Source organism: Anopheles arabiensis, chromosome 3 (genome assembly GCF_016920715.1).
Source record: "Anopheles arabiensis isolate DONGOLA chromosome 3, AaraD3, whole genome shotgun sequence".
Taxonomy (NCBI): domain Eukaryota; kingdom Metazoa; phylum Arthropoda; class Insecta; order Diptera; family Culicidae; genus Anopheles; species Anopheles arabiensis.
In genome coordinates this window covers 87,827,399-87,853,653 of record NC_053518.1, presented here as the reverse complement: position 1 = coordinate 87,853,653, position 26,255 = coordinate 87,827,399, and the positions used below count along the sequence as shown (strand labels likewise).

Below are 26,255 nucleotides of genomic sequence, written 5' to 3'. Positions count from 1 at the left end.
ACGGTCAAGGCAATGGCCTCAGGCTGTTGGACGGAAGAGGTTTCCAGCTTTCCATCGAGTAGTTAAAGCGTACCCAGTATGCCAATCTTTTCTTTACCTTGGAATATCTGGAAGCTGTAATGAGTAACTGAAAGCTTATCGGCAATTCAGCAAAGAAAGCAATTTATTCAAAGAATAGAAGCATCAAATATCACTGCACCAAAAGGACAATCTTGCGATAAATGAGTTACGATCACCAGGAAGTGGGCTTAACGATGGGTAAGAGTGCAGATAACACAACCATTGGTAATTGTAACAGTCCAGATAAAACATGCAGCATGATCTACATCAAATTAGTTCTACCATTGCATTCCGATATTCAGCAGTGAAGCCTCATCCAGATTAAAAAGCTATTGAACACGACTCGTTCTTCACCGCGATATGACAAAGACCAGGCTAGCGCAATGGAGCAAATGGCCAGAGTGATGTGCGAAAGATGTGTTTCGTTTCGCTTTGAGCTACCGTCCTCAACACAGCGAGTTCCATTTGGCTTCGGAACAGACGGCGAAAAGGAAGGGCGCAAGAACAATAAAAGTATCCGGCACCTCCCAGGTGGCTCTTGAATGTATGCAACGTTGGACTTTATTATTTGTGGCACGTTGGACATTTGGCTCTGCTTTTTTGCTCTTTTCTCGCCCCATGATAATGTCTCTTATTGTTTGGGTCAACCAGATCTTCAAGAGAAATTCATTGATGGTGCCGATTAGCGACGATTTTCGTCTACTACACCGACGCTGGCTATCTATTCACATCACATCGTTCGACGAGGACTGCTCGGGTGCCCCATGAAACACGGTAGAGAAAGGAACAAAATCACTTATACAGAACGCCGTTAATCCAGGCTCATCGGGACTCGACATTGGAATAACAGGGATAACGTGTCCTAGTATATATTTTTTTATCATAATCACAATTTTTATCGTTCCTCATATTGCTTAGCAAATCTCTATGCGCATTGCTACTTTAGTAATTTTCTTTTCAATTTTCTATTGCAGATACAATCAGACTAGAATTTAATGGAATGTCCAAACGATTGCGGAATTTGCAACTGGGATTTGGGAGTATAGGCTATGCATGTAGAGCCTGCAACACGAACAAGATCATAGATATGCTAAAGATTTGAAGGAAACCCACCACAGCGCGAAAAAGTTATGCGCATGACCAGGGAGAGGTATAAAGAAGCATCAGGGAATAAGCGTGAACCCGACGCTCTGGACACTTTTATGACTCCTCCGTCACTGCTTCGCTTTTGCCTTTCTCTCTTCCGTTTCAGTGAATACCTACCACTGTATGTGTGGCTGGAAGTACAGAGATCAATAGAAAAGCATTGCGGAGATTAAAGGTATTCAAGCGCTCTTAAAGTTCGGTGAACGCAGTACACGATCGCAGAAAAGGTAATAACAATTCAAAGCAAAAAAATGCTCTCTCCAACTCCAAATCATTCCGAGGCTCACGTGAAGGTAAATCAACTGATATGAAGGTACATCAAACGAATAGCCGATACGATTTTCAATTATTTCCATGAGTGACATGGTTCGCTTTTGCTCGTCATAAGTGCAATGCACAGATTCATCCCGTGCTAAGTTCACTGTCGGTGCGTCAGTTTGTCTCTGTGCGGTCTGGTGATATGATTTATGACAACGACTGAAACATGCCGAAGACTCCGAACACAAGCTCCCGAAGACCAACGTTCAAGGTCATGTTCTGCTGCCACAGACTGTTGGGCGTGAGATGTTTCCAGCTTTCCGTGGAGTTGTTATAGCGTACTCATTATCTGATTGTACATAATTATAACTATATAGATAATCTAACCATATATCATGACTCTCTTTGAAGATGCAGAAAACAAGCTAAACGATGTATTCTTGCATCATTCTCTATGTATAACATATATCTATGTTATATCTCTATGTATAACAAATTAGTTTTACCATTCGACAGATAGCTATGAAGCCTCATTCAGATCAAAAAGGTATTGAACGCGTCTTTTTCTTCAACGCGAAATGATTCTAAGAGCGGAACAGCCACACGAAGGGAATGAGACTGAATGACTGAGACTGTAGTAAGTTGATTGTGCGCTAGATTTCTCATCTATTAATCCCATACCTGGTGCGCACGAGCCTCAAACCTCGTATAGACTAGCTATCGAGTTGTGTGGTACTAAATCATTCTCGAAAACATGAATAAGCTACTGTAGCATATCTGCTATACAGAACATATTGTAATACACACTATCAGCTATAGACACATTGTAACACACTTTGGAAAGCCAAACCACACCATTGTAACACATTCATTATAACACATTCAGTAAATCAGATCATACCATACACACCCGGAAGAGCTCAGGCCACACCGTTCATATAAAAACAATTGTGACACACTTAACAGAACCAACCGAAACGTACAACATAAACAATTGTGACACACTTAACAGAACCAACCGAAACGTACAACATAAGCAGGAACAGTTTATGCATTATAACCCAAAACAGGAACTTAGTGACAAGAACCATCGTTCTTGTCAACAAAAGACAAACGTAACTAGCTGAGTGAAAACAATAACTTTTCAACATACAACCCGGAACCAAATGTGAGAAACCCTTAACTTCTTTTGAGTATAAATAAAACCAACTCCGATCATGGCAGGTCAGATTCGTTCGGACTGTCAGGATAGGACTTTGCCCATCCTACATCTATCGAGTTCTCATTTAAAGAGTTTAGATATGTCCCCCTGCCCAAGGTAAGGCCTCTAAACTCCAACGTTTCCAGTAAGGGAAACCTCCTAAAGGTTTCTATGATCGCCTGGACGATCAAGTGTCGAAAAGTCCGCTCGAACGAAGTTTTAATCTACCTCGGCTCATGTCAGTAAAAACTGACATAACGCGACGGTACTCGAAGTACAGTTGTACGATCATCGCATTACATGGCGACCGTAACATTATCCAAACCCATTACACTACCATGACCACGTAGGTAGTTACACCGATAAGAAATGCACACGGTAAGGAAGAGCACAAATGCAACAGCAGGGAATAAGTATGGAGTCATCGTTTTGTGCGATTTAATTACACTTCCGTCACTCTGCCTTTTAATTTTCCTTTGCTCCCGTTCGTTTCCATTTATTTCGCTTTAACCTTTACTTTACGTTTCGCATTTTGTGCATAATGGACACGCATTGTCCAATTTAATTGGATTTCAAATGGGTGAAATATTTATTATGATTGGTAATTAGTAAAAGTAACGAACAAAAATATGACAGGAAGCTCGGTCCCTGGCTGAAGCCTCTCATCTATGTAGACGCCCGATCTCTGACAGGTCTCGCTTCCCCTGATCCAGTCGTCGATCTGGTCTAACGTGGCCTAAGGGGGACTGTAAATCAACTCCAGTAGTGGTACAAGCAATGTCCAGTAGTGGCCGTTGAATATGGATCTATCGAAAAGGAAGTTATTGTGGCAGTGGGATGTAGATTGAGTGTCCGCCATCTATTTTCTGTAGTTGTTACCAACGAAACAACACTGCGATGGAGACGCCCAGTACATTCTCTTCATTGAAATCTTTTGTTCCATCAAGTTTTTTATTGCCCCTACCAATCAGGTCGCTCATTAGAAAGGGTAAGCATGTTTTTCATGATTCCAGTTGTCGCTGCGAGAGAGAATCAACCGACCTGCACAGCAACCTGAGAGAGTCGGCATGTTCATGCTCTTGCACTGCTGCCAACGAAAAAGGGAATGAACGTTGAGCGAAACGCGCAAAGAATATAACAAAAGTAAAGGGCAATAAACGAGAACCACACAGGGTGACTCACCACTCTTCTGCGACAAGCACTCATGAAACTCATAAACGTTCTTGTGAGGGAGGTAGCGAGCGATATCAAATGTCATTTTGCTCTGAACAACTTCACCTTGTCATTTATAACACCTTGGTTTTTATATAATAATAATCTCGGAAATAAATTAAATAGGTCTTGGCTACAGCATTACTGCTTACAAAATTCAATCCATTTTGTGTTTAGCTTCTTCTCCGTACTTTGTCTCAGCAACTCTCATCGCAGACCCAAGTGCCACAAATCCACTAAACGACCACTAAACGGCTTCTAAACGACTCAAGTTCTCTACCTAAACGGAATATAGAAAGTCTTCGTTTAGCAGACGGCAAACGACTCATGCATTCTAAAAATAGCAAAAAAGCTGGTGGCGCTCTCTCTCTGTTAGTGGGATACCCCAACCAGTGGAGCTTCATCGCTTGGAGGAGAGCCTTCTCATTTCCTCTGTACTGTTGTATGGTTTCGCATTGAAGTTATGCATCGCTAGAACCAGAACGGCGATACGATTGTTTAAATACTAAACTCCAACGGAAACCACCAACACTGAGGCAAGTGAGATTTGAGTAATGGTCGTTGGTGTTGATACCCACGTATCTGACCATACGACCATTCATATAGATTTTTGCTCGGAAAGTTAGAAGGCTATATAGGTCATGATAAGATGAAACTTGTCGAAACACATTGCAAGAAAAGGATAGCAATATAATGATTAGTTTTAATACGCCATCTATTGATCAAACCAATGAAGCTGTGGAGCTTTCATTTTTTTTCTATGGATATTCAATTTTCCAGTCGTTTAAGCTTAATCTGTGGCGCTTGGGGAGGCTCAGACGATCAGGGGAGAGTACACGATCGTAAGTCAACAGAGCCGTCTCATCGCTCTCATATCACTTTAGACTCTGCAGAAAAAAAGTGATTTCAACTTTCCGTTCCAACTGCTGATTGAAACTGTTTGGCCAACTATCGATCATTCATCTAAACAGTATACCAACCATAAAGTATTTATCTTGTAAATTACGTTTGTACTATGATGAAAGCTATGTTATGATGCTTGGATGACATTCAATACAATATTACAAAATTAAAACGGAATTTTGTTGAATGGAGATCGTGCTTGCGAATTGGAGCTAGCGAGAGAAATGCTGTGAAACATGGTGGAGGAGCCTGGTCAAAGCTACAAACCAAGAACCACCGAAAAATGGTACAGTTTTTCGGCAAGAAGTCGTTGACTGCATTACACATCATTGTAAGAAAATAAATTGTGTTAAAATAACTTTTTTATCTTGAGTAACAGTCGCGTCTCAGCTGACGTGATTAATGCAAATTCAAATAAAAAAAGAGTAATCAAATTGCAGTAAAACTTGAGTAAAATGGATCAAGATACAGAGTTTAAAAAAATAGATTGTAATTATTTAATAGAATTTGTAGAAAACATTACTTTTTAAAGGTGTCATTTCTGTGAAAAAGCAACTTCTCTCCAGCTGCATTTTTTATCGCGTTTGTGCCCAATTTCTCATGTCACTTTTAAGAAAAAGCTCGTTTAACATATTTCTATGTATTTTATGGCATTTTATATTTAAATGCTTACTATCTACTATCGTAATCTTTCACATGCACTAAAAATATAAAAACAAGAATATAGACTACAACAGAACGAATGGCATTGCGATTTTAACTACATTTTTTCGAGATATTAAAAAAGTCCTTCTTCACTAACATAACACTGAAAAATAAAATCATTTTACTTTTTAATTTCTACGATTATGTTTTAATCACATGCCAATCACTGATCGAAGCGATCGCAATTCTTGTATCATTATCAACTCTCTCCTGAACTCGCAGTAAAACAATCCACCTAAACCGGATCAGCTACTTGTGCAGTATCGCTTCAACCTTCTTCTCACAAACACACACCCACGCATCCCTTAAAACCGAAAGATATACTTTTTCCCAACGAAACCCTGAATATTGAGCGCATTCGTTACCGCCGCGCTGTACTCCTCGAACGGGATCATCTCGTGTGCCGGCGCTTTCAGCGCGCCCCGATCGATCAGCCCGAACAGCTCGTTGAACATTTCACTCCGCAGCGGGCTGGCGGCGTGCTCCTTCGTCCAGCGCGTCATCCAGAAGCCGACGAAGCGCAGATCCTTAAAAATCAGTGACGCCGTCGGCACGGTCACCGGCTCGCGGGACATGCCGCCGTACGTCACCATCACGCCGGCCTGGTCGAGCTGGCGCGCCAGCTCCAGCGCGCTCTTGCCGCCGACACAGTTCAGCGCTAGCCGGGGCCGGCGAAAGATGCCGTCCTTGAACAGCTTCGTCGTGCGCAGTTCCTCCTCGGTCAGTATTTCGGCCGCTCCGAGCCCCTTCAGGTGGTCTTTTAGTTGCGCAAACTCGGGCCGATCGCGCACTACCCCGACACACTCCACGTTCCAGGCCCGGCACAGCTGAATGATGGCCTGGCCGCAGGCCGAGTTCGCCCCATTCTGTATGACCGTGTCGCCCGGTTTTAGCGCAACAAAGTCCTTCAACATCCGGTAGCCGGTGCACGGATTGACGGTGATGGTGGCCGCCTCCGGCACACCGACGCTTGCCGGCACCTTCATCAGCTGGTTCGCGGCGTAGATGGCATGCGAACGCCAGGTGCCCAGCCCGGTAGCGAACGGTACAACGCGATCGCCCACCTTCAGACTGTTGCCGCTACCATCGCCACCGATAGCGACCACCTCACCGACGCACTCGTTGCCCCCGACGGCAGGAAAGGTCGGCTTTACTGGATACTTTCCTACGGATCCAAAGCAGAACGATTAGTAAGCAACCTAGACGCTACCATCACTACCCAGGCTTACCTTGAATGGTGTTAATGTCGGCCGGATTGATTGGCGCTCCGAGTGTTTTTATCAGCACCTCGCCCTGCTTCGGGTCCGGGACGGATTCCTCCTGCAGCTGCAGCACCTTTGCCGGCTCACCAAACTCACCGTACCGCAGCACCTTCGCCATCACACTCATGTGCCGTACGGACAGTTGGAATAGATGTGCTGACCCGGCCGCGGCCTTCCCTAGCTGTCTCACAAGTTGGGCCATTTTGTCTGTTGATTATTTGCTGCTGCAATTAAACGCAATTGCACAAAGGAGGAACGATTCCGTTGTTGGACGGTGTTGATGTTTTGCTCTCCGCTTGCGAGTGTGTGGTTTGCTGTCAGCTGTCAACTGACAGCCTGCCTGTGACATAACGGCCGCGCATCACAACACGCATTCGGCATGTACGCAACAGCTGTTTGGTGCGTATTGGAAGTGGGACGGAAATGCGTTCAAAGGGTAAATTAGAACCTTTTACATTTTTTTGAGTCTTTGTTATGATACATACAGCTCCGAGGTCTGTTTCGTCAATCATCTCTTTTGCATATATTGCCATTGGATTACATTGTACCTACCAAGGAAACTAAAGGGCACCTTCGGGTAGAAGAGATAAGCAATGGAAACACCGTGTTGTTACTAGGCGAATTTTATTCGGTTCATTGTTATCTCGTAATGTTACACCTTACGAAAACCTGTGTATAAAAATAAGCTATGCCTGCATGAGCGATGAACAGCTTCCTCGCCTCAGGCACAGTAAATGCAACTGGTGTGTTTGTAAATGGCCGAAAATGGAAAAACTGCACAACTCGTCCGGCACTGGGAGAAAGGAATGTATGCATCGACTTCCTCTTCCTCGGTCTCTATTCGTTCGAGAACTTTGGCGCACGCTTCTCCACGAACGCCGTCATACCCTCCAGCCGATCCTTGGTCGAGAAGGTCGCGTGGAAGTGGCGCCGCTCGAACCGCAGCCCCTCGTTGAGCGACATCTCGTACGACGCATTGACCGCCTCCTTGCACAGCCGCACGATCAGCGGCGAGAAGGTGGAAATCTTCTCGCCCAGCTTGACCGCCTCCTCGACCAACTTGTCGGCCGGGAACACCTTGCTCACCAGCCCCGATCGTTCCGCTTCCTCGGCCGTGATCATGTTCCCGGTCAGGCACATCTCCATCGCCTTCGATTTGCCCATCGCGCGGGTCGTACGCTGCGAACCGCCCGCCCCGGGGATCGTTCCGAGCGCAATTTCCGGCTGTCCGAAACGTGCCTTATCGCCCGCGTAGATGATATCGCACATCATAGCCAGCTCGCAGCCACCGCCCAGTGCGTACCCGTTCACCGCCGCAATGACGGGCTTCTGTGCCTTGGCCACCCGCGTCCAGTTGGCCAGAAAGTCGGTGTTGATGCACTTGGCGTACGTGTTCGGCTGCATCTCCTTGATGTCGGCGCCGGCCGCGAACGCCTTCTCGCTGCCCGTGATCACGATCGCACCGATCGAATCGTCCGCCTCGTACCGGTCCAGCGCGTCGCTAATCTCCGCCACCAGCCCATTGCACAGTGCGTTCAGCGCTTTCGGGCGGTTCAGCGTGATCACGGCGACATTCTTCTTCTCGCCCGCCAGCTCCGCCTTGATGAACTCGTACGCTTTCGGGGCTGCCCGCGGGAAGTAGAAGAAAAAAAAACACACACACATAAGATTTGGTTTTAACTGATTTGCCCTTGCATTACATAACTGCGTCACTGCGGTGCCGTTTTGTTGCTGGGACAACTTCCACACCTACATTGGCGGGGGAAGGGAGGGAAGCAGTACTTACCGCTGCTATAGAAACGGAGCAGGTTGGCCTGCTGCTGCTGCTGGTTGGTGGCGACATTGCGCACCAGCTGACCCGCCACACGGGAAGCAAGCAGACGTCCAATGTTTGCCATTTTTGCACCGAAAATGTTGAAAAACTCGACCGGAGAGGAAACGGAGTGAGACGGCAGACGCGACAGCAGTTAGCGACACACGGCACCACCGGCAGCTTACAAATACAGGATGATAATGGCCGGGTCGGTACACGCATGCTAAGCGATGCGAGGGTAGCTAGCTGGCACCAACACAACCGTACGGCCCGTGTGGGATGCCGTTTGGGGCACAATGGTTCAAGGTTGGGTGCGAAAGTGGCAAACACTCGTTGGTTTGCATATTTAATTAAAAAATCGAATCAATTTAAAATAATTTTTATTTCACTTTTATAACAACGATTTAACGTTGAAATATTATTTTAAAAATATTGCAATAATGATTCTGATATTATTGTTTAGAAGATAATTGCGTACGAACCAGGAGGAACCAATAAAAAACCAATTCAAAATTAATAATAATCTTACATAAAATGCATCGCCTACTGCAGATGTAGATCGTTCTCCAAACAGATCGTCTCTCCGTCTGGACTGATCGGCTCTGGGAAGGGATGTATTGAAATATTATTACAAATATAAATGAATTAAAAAAATTTAAATTTCCAGAATAATATCCCATGTACTTTAAAACCGCATAGCACAAAACGAATTTGCGGATGAAGTGCCATTGAGGTGATATTTAATACAGCTGAACCTACCAAACAACAAGAAAACTCCATATTTACAAACTGCAACAATAAATAAATCATCACTATACAAATTCTACTAAATTTTCTGCGCTATTTCCTACGCTAATTCCTACTTCTTGTGACTGGAGCTAGAATTGCATCGATTCCAGATTCGGACCGGTTTCGAATCCGAATCTGGTACAGTTACAGGTACTTTCGTAGAAAAATAATTAAAGTCAGGAGCTATTTCTGGATCATAGGTTTCAGGACCGGTATGGGTTCAGTATCAGTGCCAGGACCTTCATAGGTTTACTTTCAGTTCCACGACTGATATGGATTCATGATCGGCTCCAAGACCAGTATGGGTTCAGTATCGTTTCCTGGACCGGTGTAGGTTCAGTATCAGGTTCAGGACCTACATTCGGTCATGTGCAATTTTTGAACCAGAAAAGGTTGTGTATTAATGATAGGAACAGTATGGGTTTGGTTTTGGTTAGAGGTGGCTTAAAGGGTCGTCATAAATACTTTATTTTAATTGGGCTTAGAGACCAAAAATTTTGGCCATTTCTTTTGAGTAAAGGGATTTTTTTTAATTTAGTTGCGCAGCCCTGTAACCTGGCCAAATTAACTAGTGTTTCTCAAAAAGTGCTAAAATTATCTCTTGGTAGAATTATTATCTCTAAAAGAAATCGAAATAACGTCAATAATTATACACATTTCATAGCTTTATTCATTATAAGCTGGAACTTCGGTGCAGCACCTTAACGCCCGCGCGCCGCGGCGTTTGCCAGTATGAAGACTAAAACCTTCCACGTGTATGCGCAACAACAAGTAAGCGAGAATTAGTACAAGGACAACAAAATTGCTCTAAAATTATGCGCCCTTCAATATATTTTGTTTCCACCTTTTTTAAACATGCTTCACTTATTTGTATCATTTATTTTCTTCCAATCTACCAACTAGCCCGCTAACTGAAAGCACAGCTTTTTTACTTCCCTTTCTTGCTCTCTGATAGTACACAAACAGTATTACAAAATATTAGTAGGATTATTAATTTGAAAAGGAAAACAAACCCAAGACCACTAGAAATGTTACAACGCCTCCAATTCGATGAGGCACACCACCGCGCTCCCGTGTAAGTTCCGTGTAAATTGAAGGTAAGAAAAACAACGTGTGCGCGCTAAGCAACGCTCTAAATTCAGACAATTATCAATCTACCGATGATGGTGAGAAGAAAAAAGGAAGAAGAAACTTGAAAAAACACTCTGCCCTGATACTGATTATCGATAAGGCCATCATCACTCGCCGAACAGGGACTCCGAAAACGTTCCAGCAGGGCAAATCAACCGGCGGAGGCGAGGAGAATTGGACCTGCCAATGTGCATGTGCATCCGGCGGACACCCTTGTCCCCTTGACCACCCCCAACTCTTCGTCGTTTGCTGCTGATGGTTCATTTCCGTCCGTCTTCCACTCCGCACCCCCGCCACTGGTTCAATAGCATGCACCGCGAGTAATTCACTTCCGAGGCTGCTGGATGTGATTGACGGGCTTGCTGTGGACCGGTGCCGGCGGCTTCTGGGCATGGGCCACCTGCGACGCCTCCACGGAATGGTCGGTATGCTTGGTGCTCGTCCCGGACTGGGCGACCTCACCCGTGTTCACGTTGGGCGCTGGGTTCTGCGGAAGGGAGTGAGGGTGAGTTAGAATTAATTGTTTGCACAAAACCAGTTTCCCAACCTACTGACACGGTCCCCTCCCCCCACACGGATGATGCTGCACCACTTACCGAGAGCCCAATGACCTCGACCGGATCCTTGGCAGGCCGCTCGCTGTTCGGAGTCTTATGCTGCACAATGCGCATTCCACCCGCTTTCACTGTAGAAAAAAAAGATGCAACGTGTGCATTAGTTTTACCACCCAGCGAAGGTAGCAAATGTAGCGCCTTACCTGCCGGGGGGTGTCCAGCGACCAGTCCTTTGTCTTCATCGGCCATCGTTTCTGTGCTGCGCGTCTTTTGCGTCAACTACTACTACGCGTTTACCTTGCGGCGAATGCTGCTGCGCTTCTCAAATGCACCCCACAAAACTGAATTCGAATTGCCAACGCACGATCACGGTCGCTTATCTCTTATCTATCGTCGTGGTTCCGAAAATATATGAGCGATCACACAAACACAGAGCCTACAATTTTGCTGCGTATAGATTAGAAGCGAGCGCTAATGGCGTTGATACGATGTGAGAGGGGTGGGGGGTCTTTTTGACAACTAGCACCGTTCCACGAAGGCAAGAAACGGTGCGAAGCGCGGAATAGAAATCAAAATAAATACAGCGCACTGTATGTGTGTGTATACGTGTGTGCGTGTGTGTTTGTGGGAGGGGGAAGAAAAACAGAACCCGAGAACAGAAAATGGAGGCGTAGATGTTTTTTTTTTTTTGCTTTCGATTGGAGTAAATTACAGTATCGTGTTATTAGAAAGGATTAGCACAGAATTCAAGGCGTGTTGTTGCCTTACTCCGACGATACTGTTTTGTTTTGGATTAGCAACAGGCATTTGTTGAGGCAAAAAAAACATATTTCGTTGGAATCCATGTTTTCCAATCAGAATAATTTCAATCCGATTTCAAACGATTCGCATTGGATTGAACAAATCTGTCATTCCCAAATAACAAAGTGGTATCGTTGCTCAGGGAGAATAAACGTACAAATTTTTTTAAGTTCTTTTCAGAGTTATGAACATTAACATGTCTAAAAAATGTTCTAAAATTCATATTAATAAATACAGTTTAACAATTTCTTAAATTTTTGCATTTTATCTTTACTGTAATCGAAATTAAACTTAACGAAAGTATTTGACAGCTTGGTTCAGAATCAACATATTTGTATTTGCTACTTGGGTCTGATGTACTGTCAACGAAGGCAAAAAACTGTAAACAAACGCGTGATCGGCCTGCACGTGTTTTCTGCTTGCCACAAACGGTTAGCGTTGTATCGAATATCGCACCTCGAGAGTTGCACGGCTATTGTTGGGAAAGCAAAATGGAGGAAACAAAACGGACGGACGAGTCTACAAATGGCGAACCAGTGGGGGCAAGCATAGATACGCCACAAGAAGCGAGTAACTCCTGCAGCGACAGCACCACCATTGTTGCACCAGCGGCAGAACACGATGGCGGGAAAACTGAACCGAACGAGGGCACACTGATGGAGGAGAAACCTGTTGAACCAGCGATTGAATCAAATCGAGGAGTGAACGATCCGGCACGGGACAGTGCTGATGAACCAAAAGCAGGTGAACCGAAAGAAGCCACAAGCGAAGGAGTGGTTGCCGTCGAATTGCATTTGGATGAGCCTGTAGAAACGCCTGTCGGAAGTGCGGCAGCAGGCGCAGAACTCCCAGCAGAACCTAAAACGGTTGAAATAAGCGTTGAAAAGGAAGTTAAGGAAACTGTGGATGAGACCAAATCCACCGAAGAGCCTGAGAAAGATTCAGCACCCAGTAAAGAGCCACCTTCCACAATGGAATTTGTCGCTCCGGCACCCGTTGGTCAGGCGATGGATGTAGAGGACCATACGGCAGCACCCGTGCCGGTCGCAGTTGTCTCCATTCAGGAACAGATCGCAGAAGAGCAAAAGCTCGAGACGGAAGCGGTGGAAAAGATCGCCAACAGCTCACTCTCAATGCTGTGCCAGTACTCGGGCAGTTCCGATTCGGAGGCGGAAGATACGGACGCATCCAACGTGGTTGTCGTTGGTTCGAAAGCCAGCTCCTCGTCGTCATCCTCGTCGGACGATAGCGATGTGGAAATAACGAAGGAAACTCCCGCAATGTCTGCCGGGGGCTATCGCATGCAGGATGATCCAATATTGGTCAGTGATGCGGAAACGATGGATACCAAGTAAGTCCACCGAAAGCATGGAAACGATGTAGATGCAATTGAATTAATAAAAACCTTTTCCCCTTTTCCACAGCGCTGCCTCATCGGAGGACGAAGAGGACGAACCGATCAAGGGTCCGATACGTACTGCGGGTGAGATACTGCCACACGAGTTGCCCCCGATCGAGGAGCTGACCATCACCGTCCCGGAGACGGAGTGTAAACCGATCGGGCACATCGAATCGATCGTGGCACAGATCGTGCTGGTACAGTCGGTGCCCGGGGCCGAGCTGCTCAACCTTGACACCGTCCTGTTTCTCGACCGGGGTCAGCGAGCGCTCGGCAAAATATTCGACGTCATTGGCCAGGTAAATCAGCCCATCTATTGCGTACTGTTTAACTCGAACCAGGAAATATTGAGCAAAAACATAACGACCGGCATGGAGGTGTTTTGCGCACCGCGAACGGAGTACACGTCGTTTATCATACTGTCCGAGCTGATGCGCACCAAGGGGTCCGATGCGAGCTGGATGAACGATAACGAAATCCCATCGTACATGGCGGAACATTCGGACGATGAGGCGGAACGGGCGGCGAAACGGAATCGCAAAAAGAATGCAGCCAATCGGCAGCAGGCTGCAGGTGGGGCACAAAATGATGACGATGCCGGTAGCGAGATGGGCGATGAGCAGCAGCAGCAGCAGCAACACTATCGAAATCCTAGACAGCCGCCTCCGTCCACCTCGAGACCACAGTACCAGCGGGGTAACGGGGGAAGACAGTTTAATCCGCGCTACCCGTCCGGTCCGTCCAGCTGGCACCACAATTACAATCCACGGTACGGTCAACCGCAACAGTATCGGCCACGGTTTCCACCGCGTAACCAACAATTCCAGCAGCAGCAGCACTACCAGCACCATCAGCACCATCAGCATCAGCAGTATCAGCAACAGTATCAGCAGCAGCATCAGCAGATACCGCACATGCAACCACCACCCCAAGGCATGGTACTGCCGAATCCGTTTGCTAACCAGGGCCCACCAAGGCAACCGCCACCGGGACCGTACTAATGCACGGCAGGATGTAAGTTACATTTGTTTTAAAATTAGGATTAGAATTTGAATTATTCGCAGAATTTAAGGTTGAAGAATTACTGATGCATTATTTCATGTACAGAAATATTGGTTGAACTTTAGGGGAGAAAAATCGTTTTCAAATTTTACCACATTTTATGTTGTGAGCGGCCAGACCGCCACCTACTATTGGAATTTAATTCATTTTAACTAGCATTAGGTTACATATGAAAACCTTTTTGTATATTAAGTGCAATTAGTTACTATAGCAGCAAAATTTTGGTCAACAAAATCAGGAGACAGTCAGAACAACGGTTCATCAAACAGAACAAATCAGTAGCTCTTAGTCAGAAACCCAGAATGGGCATCATCATCATTAACATGTTTTTTTTTTTCTAGCTAAAATAGTAAATTAAATATCTTAGAAATAGATTGCAATCTCCTAATGTCTCAAGTGCAAAAATGGCTAAGAATAATATTCGAAAATGTAAATCCATCGACCATTTACTGACAATCATAAATTTGAATCCCTTCCGTTATTTGTGTCGAATCTATCGCAAAATGTGCGCCCAAATTTTCTCCCAAAGTTTTTGTTCTCCCCAACCTGAGCCCGGTGTGGGCTCTCAATAATAATAATACCTTAACACGAAACACGGCGGTAGAATTATGACTAATAATTAAGCCTTTCATTCAACGGATCTTCGCCCGGTCGAATGGACCCGGGGTTTGGTCAAGCGAGGAATATACATATATCTGTATCGCAATACCAGTTCTGTGGGAGAAAAAACCTGTTCCGTCAAATTTATTCATATCACCATTATCGGGAATCAGTGCCACTGCCGCCCGTCGCCACACAACCGTACCCCGCGCGGGCACACGTGTTTTGTGTACCACCAGGAACAGGATGGATGGACACCGATGATGATGCGTCGTCGGTTGGGTAAATAAATTGTCATTTAATTTATTCATGAGCCACGGGGGATGTCGGCGACATCAAGCGATGCACCATTTCGGCACGGCAAGGGGTGGGCAGCGCTGGAAATGGGTTGTTGGTGGTCAAGGATCAAGGCCATCTGCATCTGGTACGCGCGGGAAGTTTTAAAACTTAAAACTAACTCGCACGGATGGAACAGGTACATCGAACCGGGCTGCTGTCTAAGCGCTTGGTACCGTTTGGTACAGATATGGCGTAGCTCGAGGCTCTTCCTGGCTGATAATTTCTCACATGACTGTGCCGCTGTAATGGATTGCTATTGTAACGCATATGACGGATTAGTTGGAATCTGCGTGCGTAGTTACCATGTGGAAGTGGGCAGGTCGACCGATGGGAATGGGTTTCTTTTAATTGAAATTGTTAAATCTGGTTCTTTTCAATTTAATTTACCATCTAACAGAGTATCCGAGCTACAAAGAAATAGATAACTATTTCACAACGTTGTAAATTTAACTTTAATCTCACTCTTGATAAGAATGCAGCCTTTTTTTCTTAGATTTTTCTTTGATTCATAAAATAATTATGTATATTGAAATTAATTAACATATTTTATCAGTGATCAATAGATAATATCACATTCAGAATTGCATTTTTTGTGAACTGTTTAAATAGGATGGACTTATTTAAAAAGACAGGACCTAACAATACATACACTAATGTGGAAACATTTCAAAAATAGCGGTTTAGAAGAGTGCTTGAAAGGAGAAAAATAATGATTTGATGATATCACATCTTCTCTTTTTATGTTTATCCGTGTTACAGCAAAATAGCCTTAATTCCATCAGTACAATTAAAATAGATTAAAAAAAATAAGAAAACTCGCCTGATCGTTGGTACAGATTTAAAAAATAACGAATTGTCTATATCAATGATAGTTCCATTTCATACCTTCATTAAATTACTTCACAGAAACGTAAAATTCTTACCAGAACATGATGAGTTTACCATTCTATGGTTCTATGGCCAATTTGATACATTCAATGATAGGGTTGTTCTACCCTGTACTCAAAAGCTTCGTTCGTTTGGGCCGGCTCCTGCGCTGATAAGCGTGTCGCATAGTGTGGCTCACACCAACTGAAAGAAAAAGAAAATTTAAATTATTTATATATTGCAGATAGACACAGTTATCTAATGAAATGTGTGCTGTAAATATACCAAAAGGAATTAATTTCCAATTATCTAATGTTTGCCCGAAAAACAAGTGCAATTATCATATCAGTTTAAAATTTTAAAAATATTCACGTGTAATCTAAAATTCAATTGATTTTGATCGCAAATTGTATGCATGATTGTAATTTAATCTAAATTTATTTCATATTTATTCATTTTTTCTCGCCTTCTACGATTGGTTTGTGACACCGTGCGGCAACGGCTGTATATAATACGAACCGTACCCGAAGCGGCGGAACCACTTGCGTTCGGTTTTCGACACCGGTAGGATCTGAAATCACCGTCGACGCCGCTCTACCTGGGCTCACACACAGACACCAACCTCTAAAAGGCAGGCATTAACAAATCATTACATTTACACCTACCCGCGTTGGAGTGTGTGTTTCGCTGCATGTGCCAAACAAAAAGGACACGGTTTTACGGCCTCCTTGTGTGTTTTTGCTGGTGACGACGATTTTCTTCCTTTTTGCAACGTGATTTTGGGCTGGCAGAAGTAGCAGTAGTGCGAGACTCTCAGGGCAGGTAGCGCGTGCGATAGCTCCTGCATTGCACGGTCGGGTGCCGTTTGCCGATATTTACCACCGTCGCTCCAGCAGTGTTGTTGTCCTGAACATTCCTTGTGTGGCGCACATACGCAGTGAAACATTACTCTCCACCCCCGGCACCGTCCAATAGACAGTGGGATTCTGATACACCGTGTGTTGTTTGTGTGTACTACGTGTGCATATTATTTGCAGGCCGTGCAGAACCGTGACTAGCGTGCATCAAACATGTCCTCAGAGCTGAAGGTACTTTCGCCGAACGTCCACTACACGGACGAACACATCGAGGTGGACTACCAGTACCAAACGACCACCGTGGTGAGCAGCGGCCCAAGCGGATACACGGTAAGCAAACTGTCCTCTTGGTGTACTGTTTCATCCCCTTTTCCCACTAAGTGCTACCGCGTTTCCATGGTAACATCACGCGACGGCTGACTGAGAAGAAATGAAAATTTCAAGTGAAAAGTGCGAAATATTGCATCGGAGAAGCGCCACCGGAGAGGTCACGGTCATCGGATATCGATCCGTTCCGTACCGGCCGCTGTATTACAGTTGTTGTAAACTTTGGCCGACGAATGACAGCGCGGCATGGTGCGAGAAGGAACTAGATTCTTCCGTGATGCTAAAAATAGCACCACGCCACCACACTGGAGTGAAAATCGATTTTCCCGCCCGGTTACTAGCTTTGCCGAATTTGCCGCCCATTTCTTGCGGAAATTGTGATAAAAAGTTCTTAGAGCTTTGGGGTGCATGATTTTTTTTTAAATATTACACGTGCATTCTTCAGATCATGGTATTAATCTTCCATTCCATCGCACAGGTTTCTGGAAGGTTTGAAAATATAACGCGCCTGAAGCTAAATCCACAAAACGGAAAGCATTTTCCTTCCTTCTTCCTCCGCTGTCAAATGGTATTGGTGCTCTAGTGCTAGTAGGCAGGGAAAAAAAGCAACACGGCTTCTGATATGAACCTGCTAAACACCTAAACAAACCTGTGCCTTGAACGTCGCCTGTTAAAGAACCACATTTTGGATCGCAATTCGTGGGGATACACGCGGATTGGATGACGTTTGTAAGCGGTTCAATATTTACTTCCCCCACACTCCCCTTTCCACCACTGAAGGAGAGAGCTCCCTAGAAGCCAAAAAGACGTGCTGGCTGGAATATTGACAAACAGTGGCGTATGGCAAACATCCACCGTCCGAAAAAAGATGTGCCACGAGCGTCCTCTAAAATGCATACAATTGCAACGTGTCATGTATGTAGAACAAGAACTGATCTTTTCTCTAGAGAGGCTTCTACCCTACATACAGCAAGCGATTGCTGCAATCGCGGCTTATCAATCGTGGAATCACACATTTCGGGGATTTTATTATCGCGTGTTTTAATTTAATTTTACACCTGTCGACTGCCCGCGTTTCGGCGACATGCCCGCGAAAGCTTCAATGATCGATTATTGGTCAAGGCATGACATAAGGTTCGGTAAGCTCGCTGTAAAGCCCTCTCGCCATTCCCTCCCTTATTCTGTTAAGCCCTTGTGCTTCAACAAAAAAAGTTACTCCCGAACACGGGGTAGCAGAGATATCGTAAATTGATGACTAAATTCGGTGAGACACTCCGTGCATCATATCACGCCACAGGCGGCGGGGTCGTACGATCTAAAGCCGCCGACCAGGGACGGTCGGTGATAAGGTTGGACGGAATCCCGGCCCGATTCGGTGGTAGCCCCCGGGGTCGGGTTTGATTTAATTGTCTGTTATCTAGCTTGTTTCGTAGTAAAAATCATGCTGAGGTTGCATGTTTCCTATTAGAAATGGGAAAATGGTGAGGCTGTGCTCTATCTATGATAACGTCTTGGTCGTGACGTAGGAAGCGTATCATATGTTTGTTTTGTATGTGGCGTGGGATTTATAATTAGGATTTTTGAAAAGAGAGGTTTCTTCCTATTTCGGCTGTACAGCCGTTGTTTGCCTGTAGAATAGAGCCAAATATTTAAAAAAAAACGCAGCAAATTCTACTAACACGGGTGGAACACGGGAGCATTACTTTTTATCTTGATATTCTTCCTGGTTGAGAATCCCGCAATCCGCTTGGACACTTCAGCAGGACCTACAATAGTGGGGCACTTAGGGCCTCGTGTTGATCTACCTTATACTTTTACAGACAATATAACCAGTTTTATTAAAAAAATTTCAATAGAGACTGCAGTTGAATTAATTTTTGTGAAAAACGATGTTTGCTACGATGATTGATACAGGAAAATAGACCGATCAAAAACTTTACATTTGGCGGCAATGATATTATTTTTGCCGAAATAAATGTTCATGCCATTAATACCCTGTGTTCCAAATTGTATAGAACGCCGCCTAAGCACACGTTGCATCACAGCGAAAAGCACCCGTTCTGATTTTGATAGTGATCCAACGTACCAAATGTTTGTTCATCGAGGCTTAGATCAACAGAAACATTGAACTTTAGTGCATTTGCTTCATCTATCCCCAGCCCCCGAGTCCCCCCCCCTATCAAAGCTTGGAGCGGAAATAAATATTTGGATACAGATAACGCAAGCTCAGCCTTAAATGATGATTCCTCTCAATCAGTCGCGATGGGTTTAAGTCGCCCCCAAATGCTTTTCCGAAGCGATACGTCCGTTTTCCAATGTCCGTCTTTGGAGTGGGCCTGCCTGATAAGGCGATGGCGATGTAAAACACGAATTCAAATGTATCTTCCAGGCAGCGGTCGGGCAATGGCGTCACCGCGCTCCCGCCATCTAATCGGTCGGCAAGCGTTGGAACACGTGTTTGTCCCTGTTGTCAGTTTGAACAATTAACATTCACTTGTTTGCCTGTCACCTGATTGATGGGGCGAACGTACGTTTGATACGCGCGTCCGGCCGCCAATCGCTCCCCTTCTGCTCCCGTTTCAGCTCTAATGAGCAACGCCTTTTACGATGCTGGTGTATAAACAGCACACTACTAGACATCCCCGGAATGGATCGTTGCCGTTGACGACCGATTATGGGGGGAGCGCGAAGAACGCCCGAACCCGGGAGATGCTGATGGAAATGTTAGCAACAGTTACGAAATATGCACCGGGCGCGGAGCACAAATACGTGAGAAATGAGGAAGAGACACAGTGCCGCGTATCTTGACAACCGTGCCTCCCTTTGTTCTCCGGGGTTCGCTTTTTTTTTGGGAGGGAAGATCAATTCAGCGATGCGCGATAAATGCCAATTTTATTTATACGACGGCGTATTGCACAACATATAGCAAAAATTTCTGCCAGTCATTCGGGACACAAGCCGCCGTTCTAAACCCGTTTATCGCTGCAGGAGGGCGAAGAAGTCATCGCATTATGCAAAGCCTACTTCGCCGGCCCAAAACGATTTCCTGAAGATGTGAACGATTTTGGGGATGGGAAGCGCAACGTCGTGGGGCGCGTGATTAGAATATATTATCCGTCCTTTCATTTTTCTTTTGTTTTGCCCAGACGGGAAGCCCTCGCCCACCCAATGGTGGGTACAAGTCCAAGGTCGGTTCGTTAGTAAAATTTCGTCATCTTCGTGTCTGCGCGCTTGCGGGGCGCCATTTCTTGTTCCTTTGCAGGTGAAACCTGAAACTACCGAGTTGAACATCCGCACCGGACGAAATGTCCCGCGCATGGGGCTGATGCTGGTCGGCTGGGGCGGCAACAACGGCTCGACGCTGACGGCTGCGCTCGAGGCGAACAAGCACAGCCTGGAATGGCGCACGCGCCAGGGCGTCCAGCAGGCGAACTGGTACGGCTCGATCACGCAGTCGTCGACGGTGCTGCTCGGATCGGACGCCACCGGCCAGGATGTGTACATCCCGATGAACCAGCTGGTGCCGATGGTCAACCCGAACGATATCGTCGTCGATGGGTGGGACATTAGCTCGCTCAACATCGGGGAGGCGATGAAGCGGGCGCAGGTGCTGGAGGTCGGGCTGCAGGATCAGGTGTACAAGCGGTTGGCGCAGCTGCGCCCAAGGGCCTCGATCTACGATCCCGACTTCATTGCGGCCAACCAGGCGGACCGGGCGGACAACACGATCAAGGGCACGCGGTACGAGCAGTACCAGCAGATCGTGCGGGACATTCGCGAGTTCAAGCAGCAGTCGGGCGTGGACAAGGTGGTCATCCTGTGGACGGCAAATACGGAGCGGTTCGCCGAGGTGAAGGAAGGCGTCAACACGACGATGGCGGATCTGGAGCGCTCGCTCAAGCAGAACCATTCGGAGATTTCGCCCTCGACGATCTTCGCCATGGCTGCTATTGCTGAGAATGTAAGTCGCGGTGTGGGGTTTTCTGCATTCTTGAGCATCAATTCCATGTTGGTTTCTGTTCTGTCTTCACCTCCCTTTAGTGCATCTACATCAACGGATCGCCCCAGAACACGTTCGTGCCCGGTGTGATCGAGATGGCGGAGCACTACGGTGCGTTCATTGCCGGCGATGACTTCAAGTCGGGCCAGACCAAGCTGAAGTCGGTGCTGGTGGACTTCCTGGTGTCGGCCGGCATCAAGCCCGTCTCGATCGTGAGCTACAACCATCTCGGCAACAACGACGGCAAGAATCTCTCGGCCCCGCAGCAGTTCCGCTCGAAGGAGATCTCCAAGAGCAACGTGGTGGACGATATGGTCGCATCCAACCACATCCTGTACGGTGCGGACGAACATCCGGACCACTGCGTGGTGATCAAGTACGTGCCGTACGTTGGCGACAGCAAGCGCGCGATGGACGAGTACACGAGCCAGATCATGCTCGGTGGTCACAACACGCTGGTCATCCACAATACCTGCGAGGACTCGCTGCTCGCCACCCCGCTCATCCTCGATCTGGCCATACTGGGTGAGCTGTGCTCGCGCATTCAGGTTCGCCGCAAGGACGCCGCGGCCAGCGGTGAGTACCTACCCTTCCGGTCGGTACTGTCGCTGCTGAGCTACCTGTGCAAGGCACCGCTAGTGCCGCAGGGTACGCCCGTGGTCAATTCGCTCTTCCGCCAGCGAACGGCAATCGAGAACATTCTGCGTGCGTGCGTCGGTCTGCCGCCGCTCAGCCACATGACGCTGGAGCACCGTTTCGATCTGCCGGTCGGGGAGAGCCAACCGGACGTGCAGCAGCATGTTGCGAAGAAGGCACGCGTCGCCAACGGCACCGCGGAGAAGTGCAATGGCGTGCACAATGGGGACGCTCATCCTTCGGAGGAAGTTGCCAGCCGCTAAGCGGAGTAGAGCGTGCTTAGTGCAACACTTTTTTTTGTCGAGACGCATTACGTATGATGCGTAACTATTAACCCCACCCACCCCCTTTTATCCCCGATCCCGCCAATCGCATGAATGGTTTCATTTTGCATAAAGAGATCCCCATTATTGATAGCTATACCAAGGGTTGTATAGAGTGTTTAATGATTGGTGGCAGCGTATTCTACGAACTCTGTTTTTTTTTCATCCCCAAGAAATATATGCCTCATTGCTTTCTTTGCAGTGTGAGCCAATCCTTTCCTTCTCCACTCCACCCCAAAGTTTCTGATTCAGGAAATGTATTAAAAGTGCAAAACCGCAAAAGAACTGAGCTGAACGTGTGCCACAAGGCAGCCAAATTGTGACAAAACAGACAGGCCGATACCGATACCCATTTGCGCGGGGTATCCAGTGGTACCAACCTATTTCCTTTCCCATTTGGAAGTTTATTCAACCGCTTAGTGGTAAGAATTCGTAAACATATACTATGTAAGCGTTTATGAAGAAAAAGAAAATAAAGCTATATGTTAATAATGTGAACTTCGGTGTCGTTTCTTGCGCGTAAAGTGATTCATTTTGTTTGATTAATCTAACATTTAGTTAACATTTTAGACCAATAGCTGCTGGTGGAAGTTGTTGGGCCTCTAAGATCAAGGGTCAAGATCTAAGATCCTGACAGGTTCTGGATAATTTCGTGGAACGGTAAACTTTGTATATCGATTCCTGGGCCTTTAGAGCTTCTGGATCGGTTCAAGTATCCAGAAACTGCAAGGATATATGTTAAAATTCCAATATCCGTATAGGTTCGATATCAATTCTTGGTTCGATATGGGTTCAGAATTAAACGCAGGAGCGATATAGGTTTGGGATCATTTCAAAGATCCGAAGATGTTTGGGAAAAATAGTGATCCAGGATCTTTATGGGTTTGGATCTGCATGACATATTCGCGATTAGTTAAAACATCGGGATAGGTTCGAGATCGATTCTTGGATTGAACTTGGATCAGATCCTTGAACTATAGGATAAGGATCATTACAAAAATTCGACAATGGTTGGGATCAATTAAGAGCTCCTTGGTAATTCGTTACAGAATAGGGATCGATTTCAATAGGTTCTATATCAAATCTTAAATTAATATGGGCTCAGAATTAGTTTGAGGAGCAGTTTTGGAATCAGTTCCAACATCTACAAGGATTCTGGAACATATTCACCATTGCGATGCTTTTTGGAATAGATTCGCGAACAATTCCAACGAAGTCGAGGGATTCGAGATCAATTCTTGAATCGATATAGGTTCAAAATTAGTTCCAGAGTAGACGAGATCAGTAAACAACGGAGTCTCGGATCAGTTAAGAATTACGTTGTCCGGTCAAAGTAACAAATATGAACAATATGATGATTTAACGAATTTCTAATGCGTTTTATCCATACTAAGTAATTTTCGTGGAAATTAACAATGCATCCCCCTCAAACCCGGGGTTTTTCCACGAATTTCCACCGTGTTGGGGTTATGTCGACTTGTTTCAATAGCAAAGACACGATCCCTAAAATTGTTTCGTTCAGTTATCTGGAGCACAGTTTGCTATGGGTTTATTATTTTTAATGATTTCAAATAGCTTTAATATTTTCAAAATAATATTAAATGAATTCAAGTTTTTGTGAAAATAAAAATGCATTTAAAATAAATGAATTTCGTTTGGCAACTTCCCATTCCTCGTTATATTTAACGAAGAAACCCAGACATGAGCCAACCCGTTATTCTGCGCCCACTTTGACCGCTCGCGTTGACAGTTCTGCATTCGCAAGAAAAACAACAAACCCTCGCAGAGCAGCAAGTTTCGCCCGACGGTGTGGATTGTGGTGCGCGAAATTCGACCGCTCCTGAGAAAACAAGATGAGCCAGCAGGAAAAGGCGGCCCGGCGTGCGGCCCTACGCAACGAGTACTGGCGCACGATGACCAACCCGCACAACCATCTGCGCGGCGAGAGCGGTGGTGTGGTAAGTGAACCTTTCCCCGTTCGCGATGGCGGAGAGTGGCTGATTGTTATGTCATCGACACTGACCACTCCGCGGATGTAGACATTCCACGGGGCAATAACAAACGGTGTCCCGGAAGCAGTTACTAACGTGTGGTTGTACGGTTTTGTCCCATTTCCAGTTCGACACTGGCCTAGCCCGGTTCCAGGCGATGCGCGTTAACCATTACGAGCACTTCAAGCCGACCGGCCGCTCGTTCAAGATTGGACTGTTTACCGTCGTCATCCCGATCATTGTGTACGCGAAAATGATGAAGAACGAGCGCGACCAGCGGGAACAGCAGTACCGCACCGGTCAGGTGGCGTACGCCGACCGTCGCTTCAAGTTCATCTAAGTGAATGCGCTGCTTGTTGTTGGCTTTGTTCTGGCGGGCCGAGACCGTCTATGGTCGTTGTGCGTAGAAGCTGTGAAATAAACGGTGTATAAAGGGAGCTACGAACGAATCCGGATTTGGAGTATGGAAGATTTGTGTTCGCAACCGAAAGTCAAACTGAATTGTTGTTGAACAGGTAATTATCGTTGGTGCCTACAGGTAAGGGTTTATAGTCTCCATCGATTACTGATTTTTTCACAGGAACTTTTGGAAGAGTTTCAGTCGGAAAAGCCTACTATTCGTGTTAGGCAATTGGTCCTACTTAATTTCTCTACCATTTATATATGCAATTATTTCTTCTCTTTGGCGTCCTGTAGAGCTGCAAGAATATTCAGAACCATTCCGGATATCATGCCATCGTTTGTCAACCCGTTATCCCTGTCTTTATACCGAGAAGTGTCCATCTTCACCTTAACATCACCTTAACATGGGCCAATCAATCCTCCTCTGGAAGGACTAATAAGACTTTATCGGTTGAGAGCTTTCATTGCTTTTCAGTACTAATCATGATCTTTTTTTATCTTTGATGTAAACTAAAGGTGAGGTGTCGGGCACCTCATATTTTCACCATCTGATTTTGAGGCTCCCTAGACAGTTCCTTAGACCAGTTATTGGAAAACTTTCGTCACTCGTCGTTGAGGAGCTGTTTAAAATGTTTTACAAAAGTCAGAAATCCATACATAAATGTAAAAAATGGCGCGAAATCTCTACACTGAGTGTCTGAATATTGACCAATATGATGTTAAAATTGAATAATTCTAATCATTATCAGTTTTAGACACATGTTAAGTTACACCACTTCTGAATGGTTTTAGATACCGGCCTGAGCATTGCAATCATAGCATAGGAAAAGGGGCTAGATGTTTGCCATCAAAAGGTTTAAAAATTCGCCCAAGCTGTTCGTTGAGCCTCTTTTTCCGGGCTTCTAATTTTTGCACGATTCTTGTACCGCTGCATCAGGTTGAAGTGCTGCAAGAGCGAATATCCTTGCTTCGACTCGTTACTCGATTCAGAAAAGTACCCGTATGGCTTGAATTGAATCGAAAACCCCTGCAACATTAGATTGCATACACACAGGCGTTTAGTAAAACCGTACAAGGTGTAATGTTGATGTATGCCAATGTCTAACAACTGCATCTTCCTCAATAATTAGATTTTTTATGGGTAAGGAGATTACATTCTTGTAACACTTACAGTGCGTTAGTGTAATATTACTGTGGGAAGATCATATATATAACGCACTAGAGCCGTCGGTCGACTCCCAACAGAATGTTGCGCCATAACGCCCGGTCCTGTGCTGCAGATCTCCAACTCGAGACACCGATCCGCCGCAAGTTTGCCTCGACCTGGTCAAGCCACGGTACTCGCTGCACTCCTCTCGTCCGCGTGCTTGTTAGGTCCCTTTCGATGACCTCCCAGGCTGGATAGCTAACAGGCCTCCTCGCTATACGCCCCAGCCATCTCAGTCTCCCGATTTTCATCATAATTCCAATCGGGAGATCACTTAACAGCTCGTACAGCTCATCATTCCACCGTCTTCTCCAAGTGCCGTCCGCGTCCCGTACTTCGCCGAAGATCGAACGCAGCACCTTGCGTTCAAAAAAACACAAGTGCGCGTAGATCGCCTTCTAGTAAGGTCC

General features: G+C 45.9%; 6 protein-coding genes and 1 long non-coding RNA gene across 8 annotated transcripts; 3 read left to right on the top strand and 4 right to left on the bottom strand.

Moving 5' to 3' along the window:
• Window positions 1-5,417: 5,417 nt before the first annotated feature.
• Window positions 5,418-7,079, bottom strand: LOC120902700 (enoyl-[acyl-carrier-protein] reductase, mitochondrial). Its single transcript, XM_040311674.1, has 2 exons — window positions 6,715-7,079; window positions 5,418-6,650 (listed from the first exon to the last, which is right to left on the bottom strand). The coding sequence occupies exons 1-2, from the start codon at window positions 6,947-6,949 to the stop codon at window positions 5,791-5,793; spliced, it is 1,095 nt and encodes a 364-aa protein (XP_040167608.1). The 5' UTR covers window positions 6,950-7,079; the 3' UTR covers window positions 5,418-5,790.
• A 273-nt stretch (window positions 7,080-7,352) lies between these two features.
• LOC120902701 (probable enoyl-CoA hydratase, mitochondrial) lies at window positions 7,353-8,784 on the bottom strand. Its single transcript, XM_040311675.1, has 2 exons — window positions 8,534-8,784; window positions 7,353-8,372 (listed from the first exon to the last, which is right to left on the bottom strand). Exons 1-2 carry the CDS (start codon window positions 8,643-8,645, stop codon window positions 7,585-7,587), a joined length of 900 nt encoding a protein of 299 aa, XP_040167609.1. The 5' UTR covers window positions 8,646-8,784; the 3' UTR covers window positions 7,353-7,584.
• Window positions 8,785-9,993: 1,209 nt separating this feature from the next.
• On the bottom strand, window positions 9,994-11,776 carry LOC120903156 (death-associated protein 1). The gene is made up of 3 exons (XM_040312405.1): window positions 11,238-11,776; window positions 11,077-11,165; window positions 9,994-10,967 (listed from the first exon to the last, which is right to left on the bottom strand). The coding sequence occupies exons 1-3, from the start codon at window positions 11,281-11,283 to the stop codon at window positions 10,806-10,808; spliced, it is 297 nt and encodes a 98-aa protein (XP_040168339.1). The 5' UTR covers window positions 11,284-11,776; the 3' UTR covers window positions 9,994-10,805.
• Window positions 11,777-12,203: 427 nt separating this feature from the next.
• On the top strand, window positions 12,204-14,676 carry LOC120904198 (H/ACA ribonucleoprotein complex non-core subunit NAF1). Its single transcript, XM_040314019.1, has 2 exons — window positions 12,204-13,186; window positions 13,260-14,676. Exons 1-2 carry the CDS (start codon window positions 12,327-12,329, stop codon window positions 14,233-14,235), a joined length of 1,836 nt encoding a protein of 611 aa, XP_040169953.1. The 5' UTR covers window positions 12,204-12,326; the 3' UTR covers window positions 14,236-14,676.
• LOC120904205 lies at window positions 14,664-17,140 on the bottom strand. Of its 2 annotated transcripts, none has more exons than XR_005739715.1 (3): window positions 16,768-17,140; window positions 16,159-16,306; window positions 14,664-15,488 (listed from the first exon to the last, which is right to left on the bottom strand). It is a non-coding gene; the product is annotated as an uncharacterized LOC120904205 (long non-coding RNA). The 2 variants fall into 2 exon arrangements; XR_005739716.1 differs by lacking the exon at window positions 16,768-17,140 and adding an exon at window positions 16,388-16,459.
• A 5-nt stretch (window positions 17,141-17,145) lies between these two features.
• Window positions 17,146-22,743, top strand: LOC120904199 (inositol-3-phosphate synthase). The gene is made up of 3 exons (XM_040314020.1): window positions 17,146-17,289; window positions 20,549-21,247; window positions 21,328-22,743. The coding sequence occupies exons 1-3, from the start codon at window positions 17,173-17,175 to the stop codon at window positions 22,183-22,185; spliced, it is 1,674 nt and encodes a 557-aa protein (XP_040169954.1). The 5' UTR covers window positions 17,146-17,172; the 3' UTR covers window positions 22,186-22,743.
• Window positions 22,744-23,996: 1,253 nt separating this feature from the next.
• On the top strand, window positions 23,997-24,685 carry LOC120904202 (NADH dehydrogenase [ubiquinone] 1 beta subcomplex subunit 4). Its single transcript, XM_040314024.1, has 2 exons — window positions 23,997-24,203; window positions 24,364-24,685. The coding sequence occupies exons 1-2, from the start codon at window positions 24,099-24,101 to the stop codon at window positions 24,574-24,576; spliced, it is 318 nt and encodes a 105-aa protein (XP_040169958.1). The 5' UTR covers window positions 23,997-24,098; the 3' UTR covers window positions 24,577-24,685.
• Window positions 24,686-26,255: the final 1,570 nt, after the last annotated feature.

Coding starts and splice junctions, on each gene's coding strand:
- LOC120902700 (XM_040311674.1), bottom strand. CDS start 6,949: ATGGCCCAACTTGTGAGACAGCTAGGGAAGGCCGCGGCCGGGTCAGCA. Junction 6,651..6,714: donor CGACATTAACACCATTCAAG/GTAAGCCTGGGT, acceptor TTGGATCCGTAG/GAAAGTATCCAGTAAAGCCG.
- LOC120902701 (XM_040311675.1), bottom strand. CDS start 8,645: ATGGCAAACATTGGACGTCTGCTTGCTTCCCGTGTGGCGGGTCAGCTG. Junction 8,373..8,533: donor GCTCCGTTTCTATAGCAGCG/GTAAGTACTGCT, acceptor TCCCGCGGGCAG/CCCCGAAAGCGTACGAGTTC.
- LOC120903156 (XM_040312405.1), bottom strand. CDS start 11,283: ATGGCCGATGAAGACAAAGGACTGGTCGCTGGACACCCCCCGGCAG. Junction 11,166..11,237: donor CGCTGGACACCCCCCGGCAG/GTAAGGCGCTAC, acceptor TTTTTTCTACAG/TGAAAGCGGGTGGAATGCGC. Junction 10,968..11,076: donor TCGAGGTCATTGGGCTCTCG/GTAAGTGGTGCA, acceptor TCCCTTCCGCAG/AACCCAGCGCCCAACGTGAA.
- LOC120904198 (XM_040314019.1), top strand. CDS start 12,327: ATGGAGGAAACAAAACGGACGGACGAGTCTACAAATGGCGAACCAGTG. Junction 13,187..13,259: donor GCGGAAACGATGGATACCAA/GTAAGTCCACCG, acceptor CCTTTTCCACAG/CGCTGCCTCATCGGAGGACG.
- LOC120904199 (XM_040314020.1), top strand. CDS start 17,173: ATGTCCTCAGAGCTGAAGGTACTTTCGCCGAACGTCCACTACACGGAC. Junction 17,290..20,548: donor GCGGCCCAAGCGGATACACG/GTAAGCAAACTG, acceptor GTTCCTTTGCAG/GTGAAACCTGAAACTACCGA. Junction 21,248..21,327: donor TGGCTGCTATTGCTGAGAAT/GTAAGTCGCGGT, acceptor ACCTCCCTTTAG/TGCATCTACATCAACGGATC.
- LOC120904202 (XM_040314024.1), top strand. CDS start 24,099: ATGAGCCAGCAGGAAAAGGCGGCCCGGCGTGCGGCCCTACGCAACGAG. Junction 24,204..24,363: donor GCGGCGAGAGCGGTGGTGTG/GTAAGTGAACCT, acceptor TCCCATTTCCAG/TTCGACACTGGCCTAGCCCG.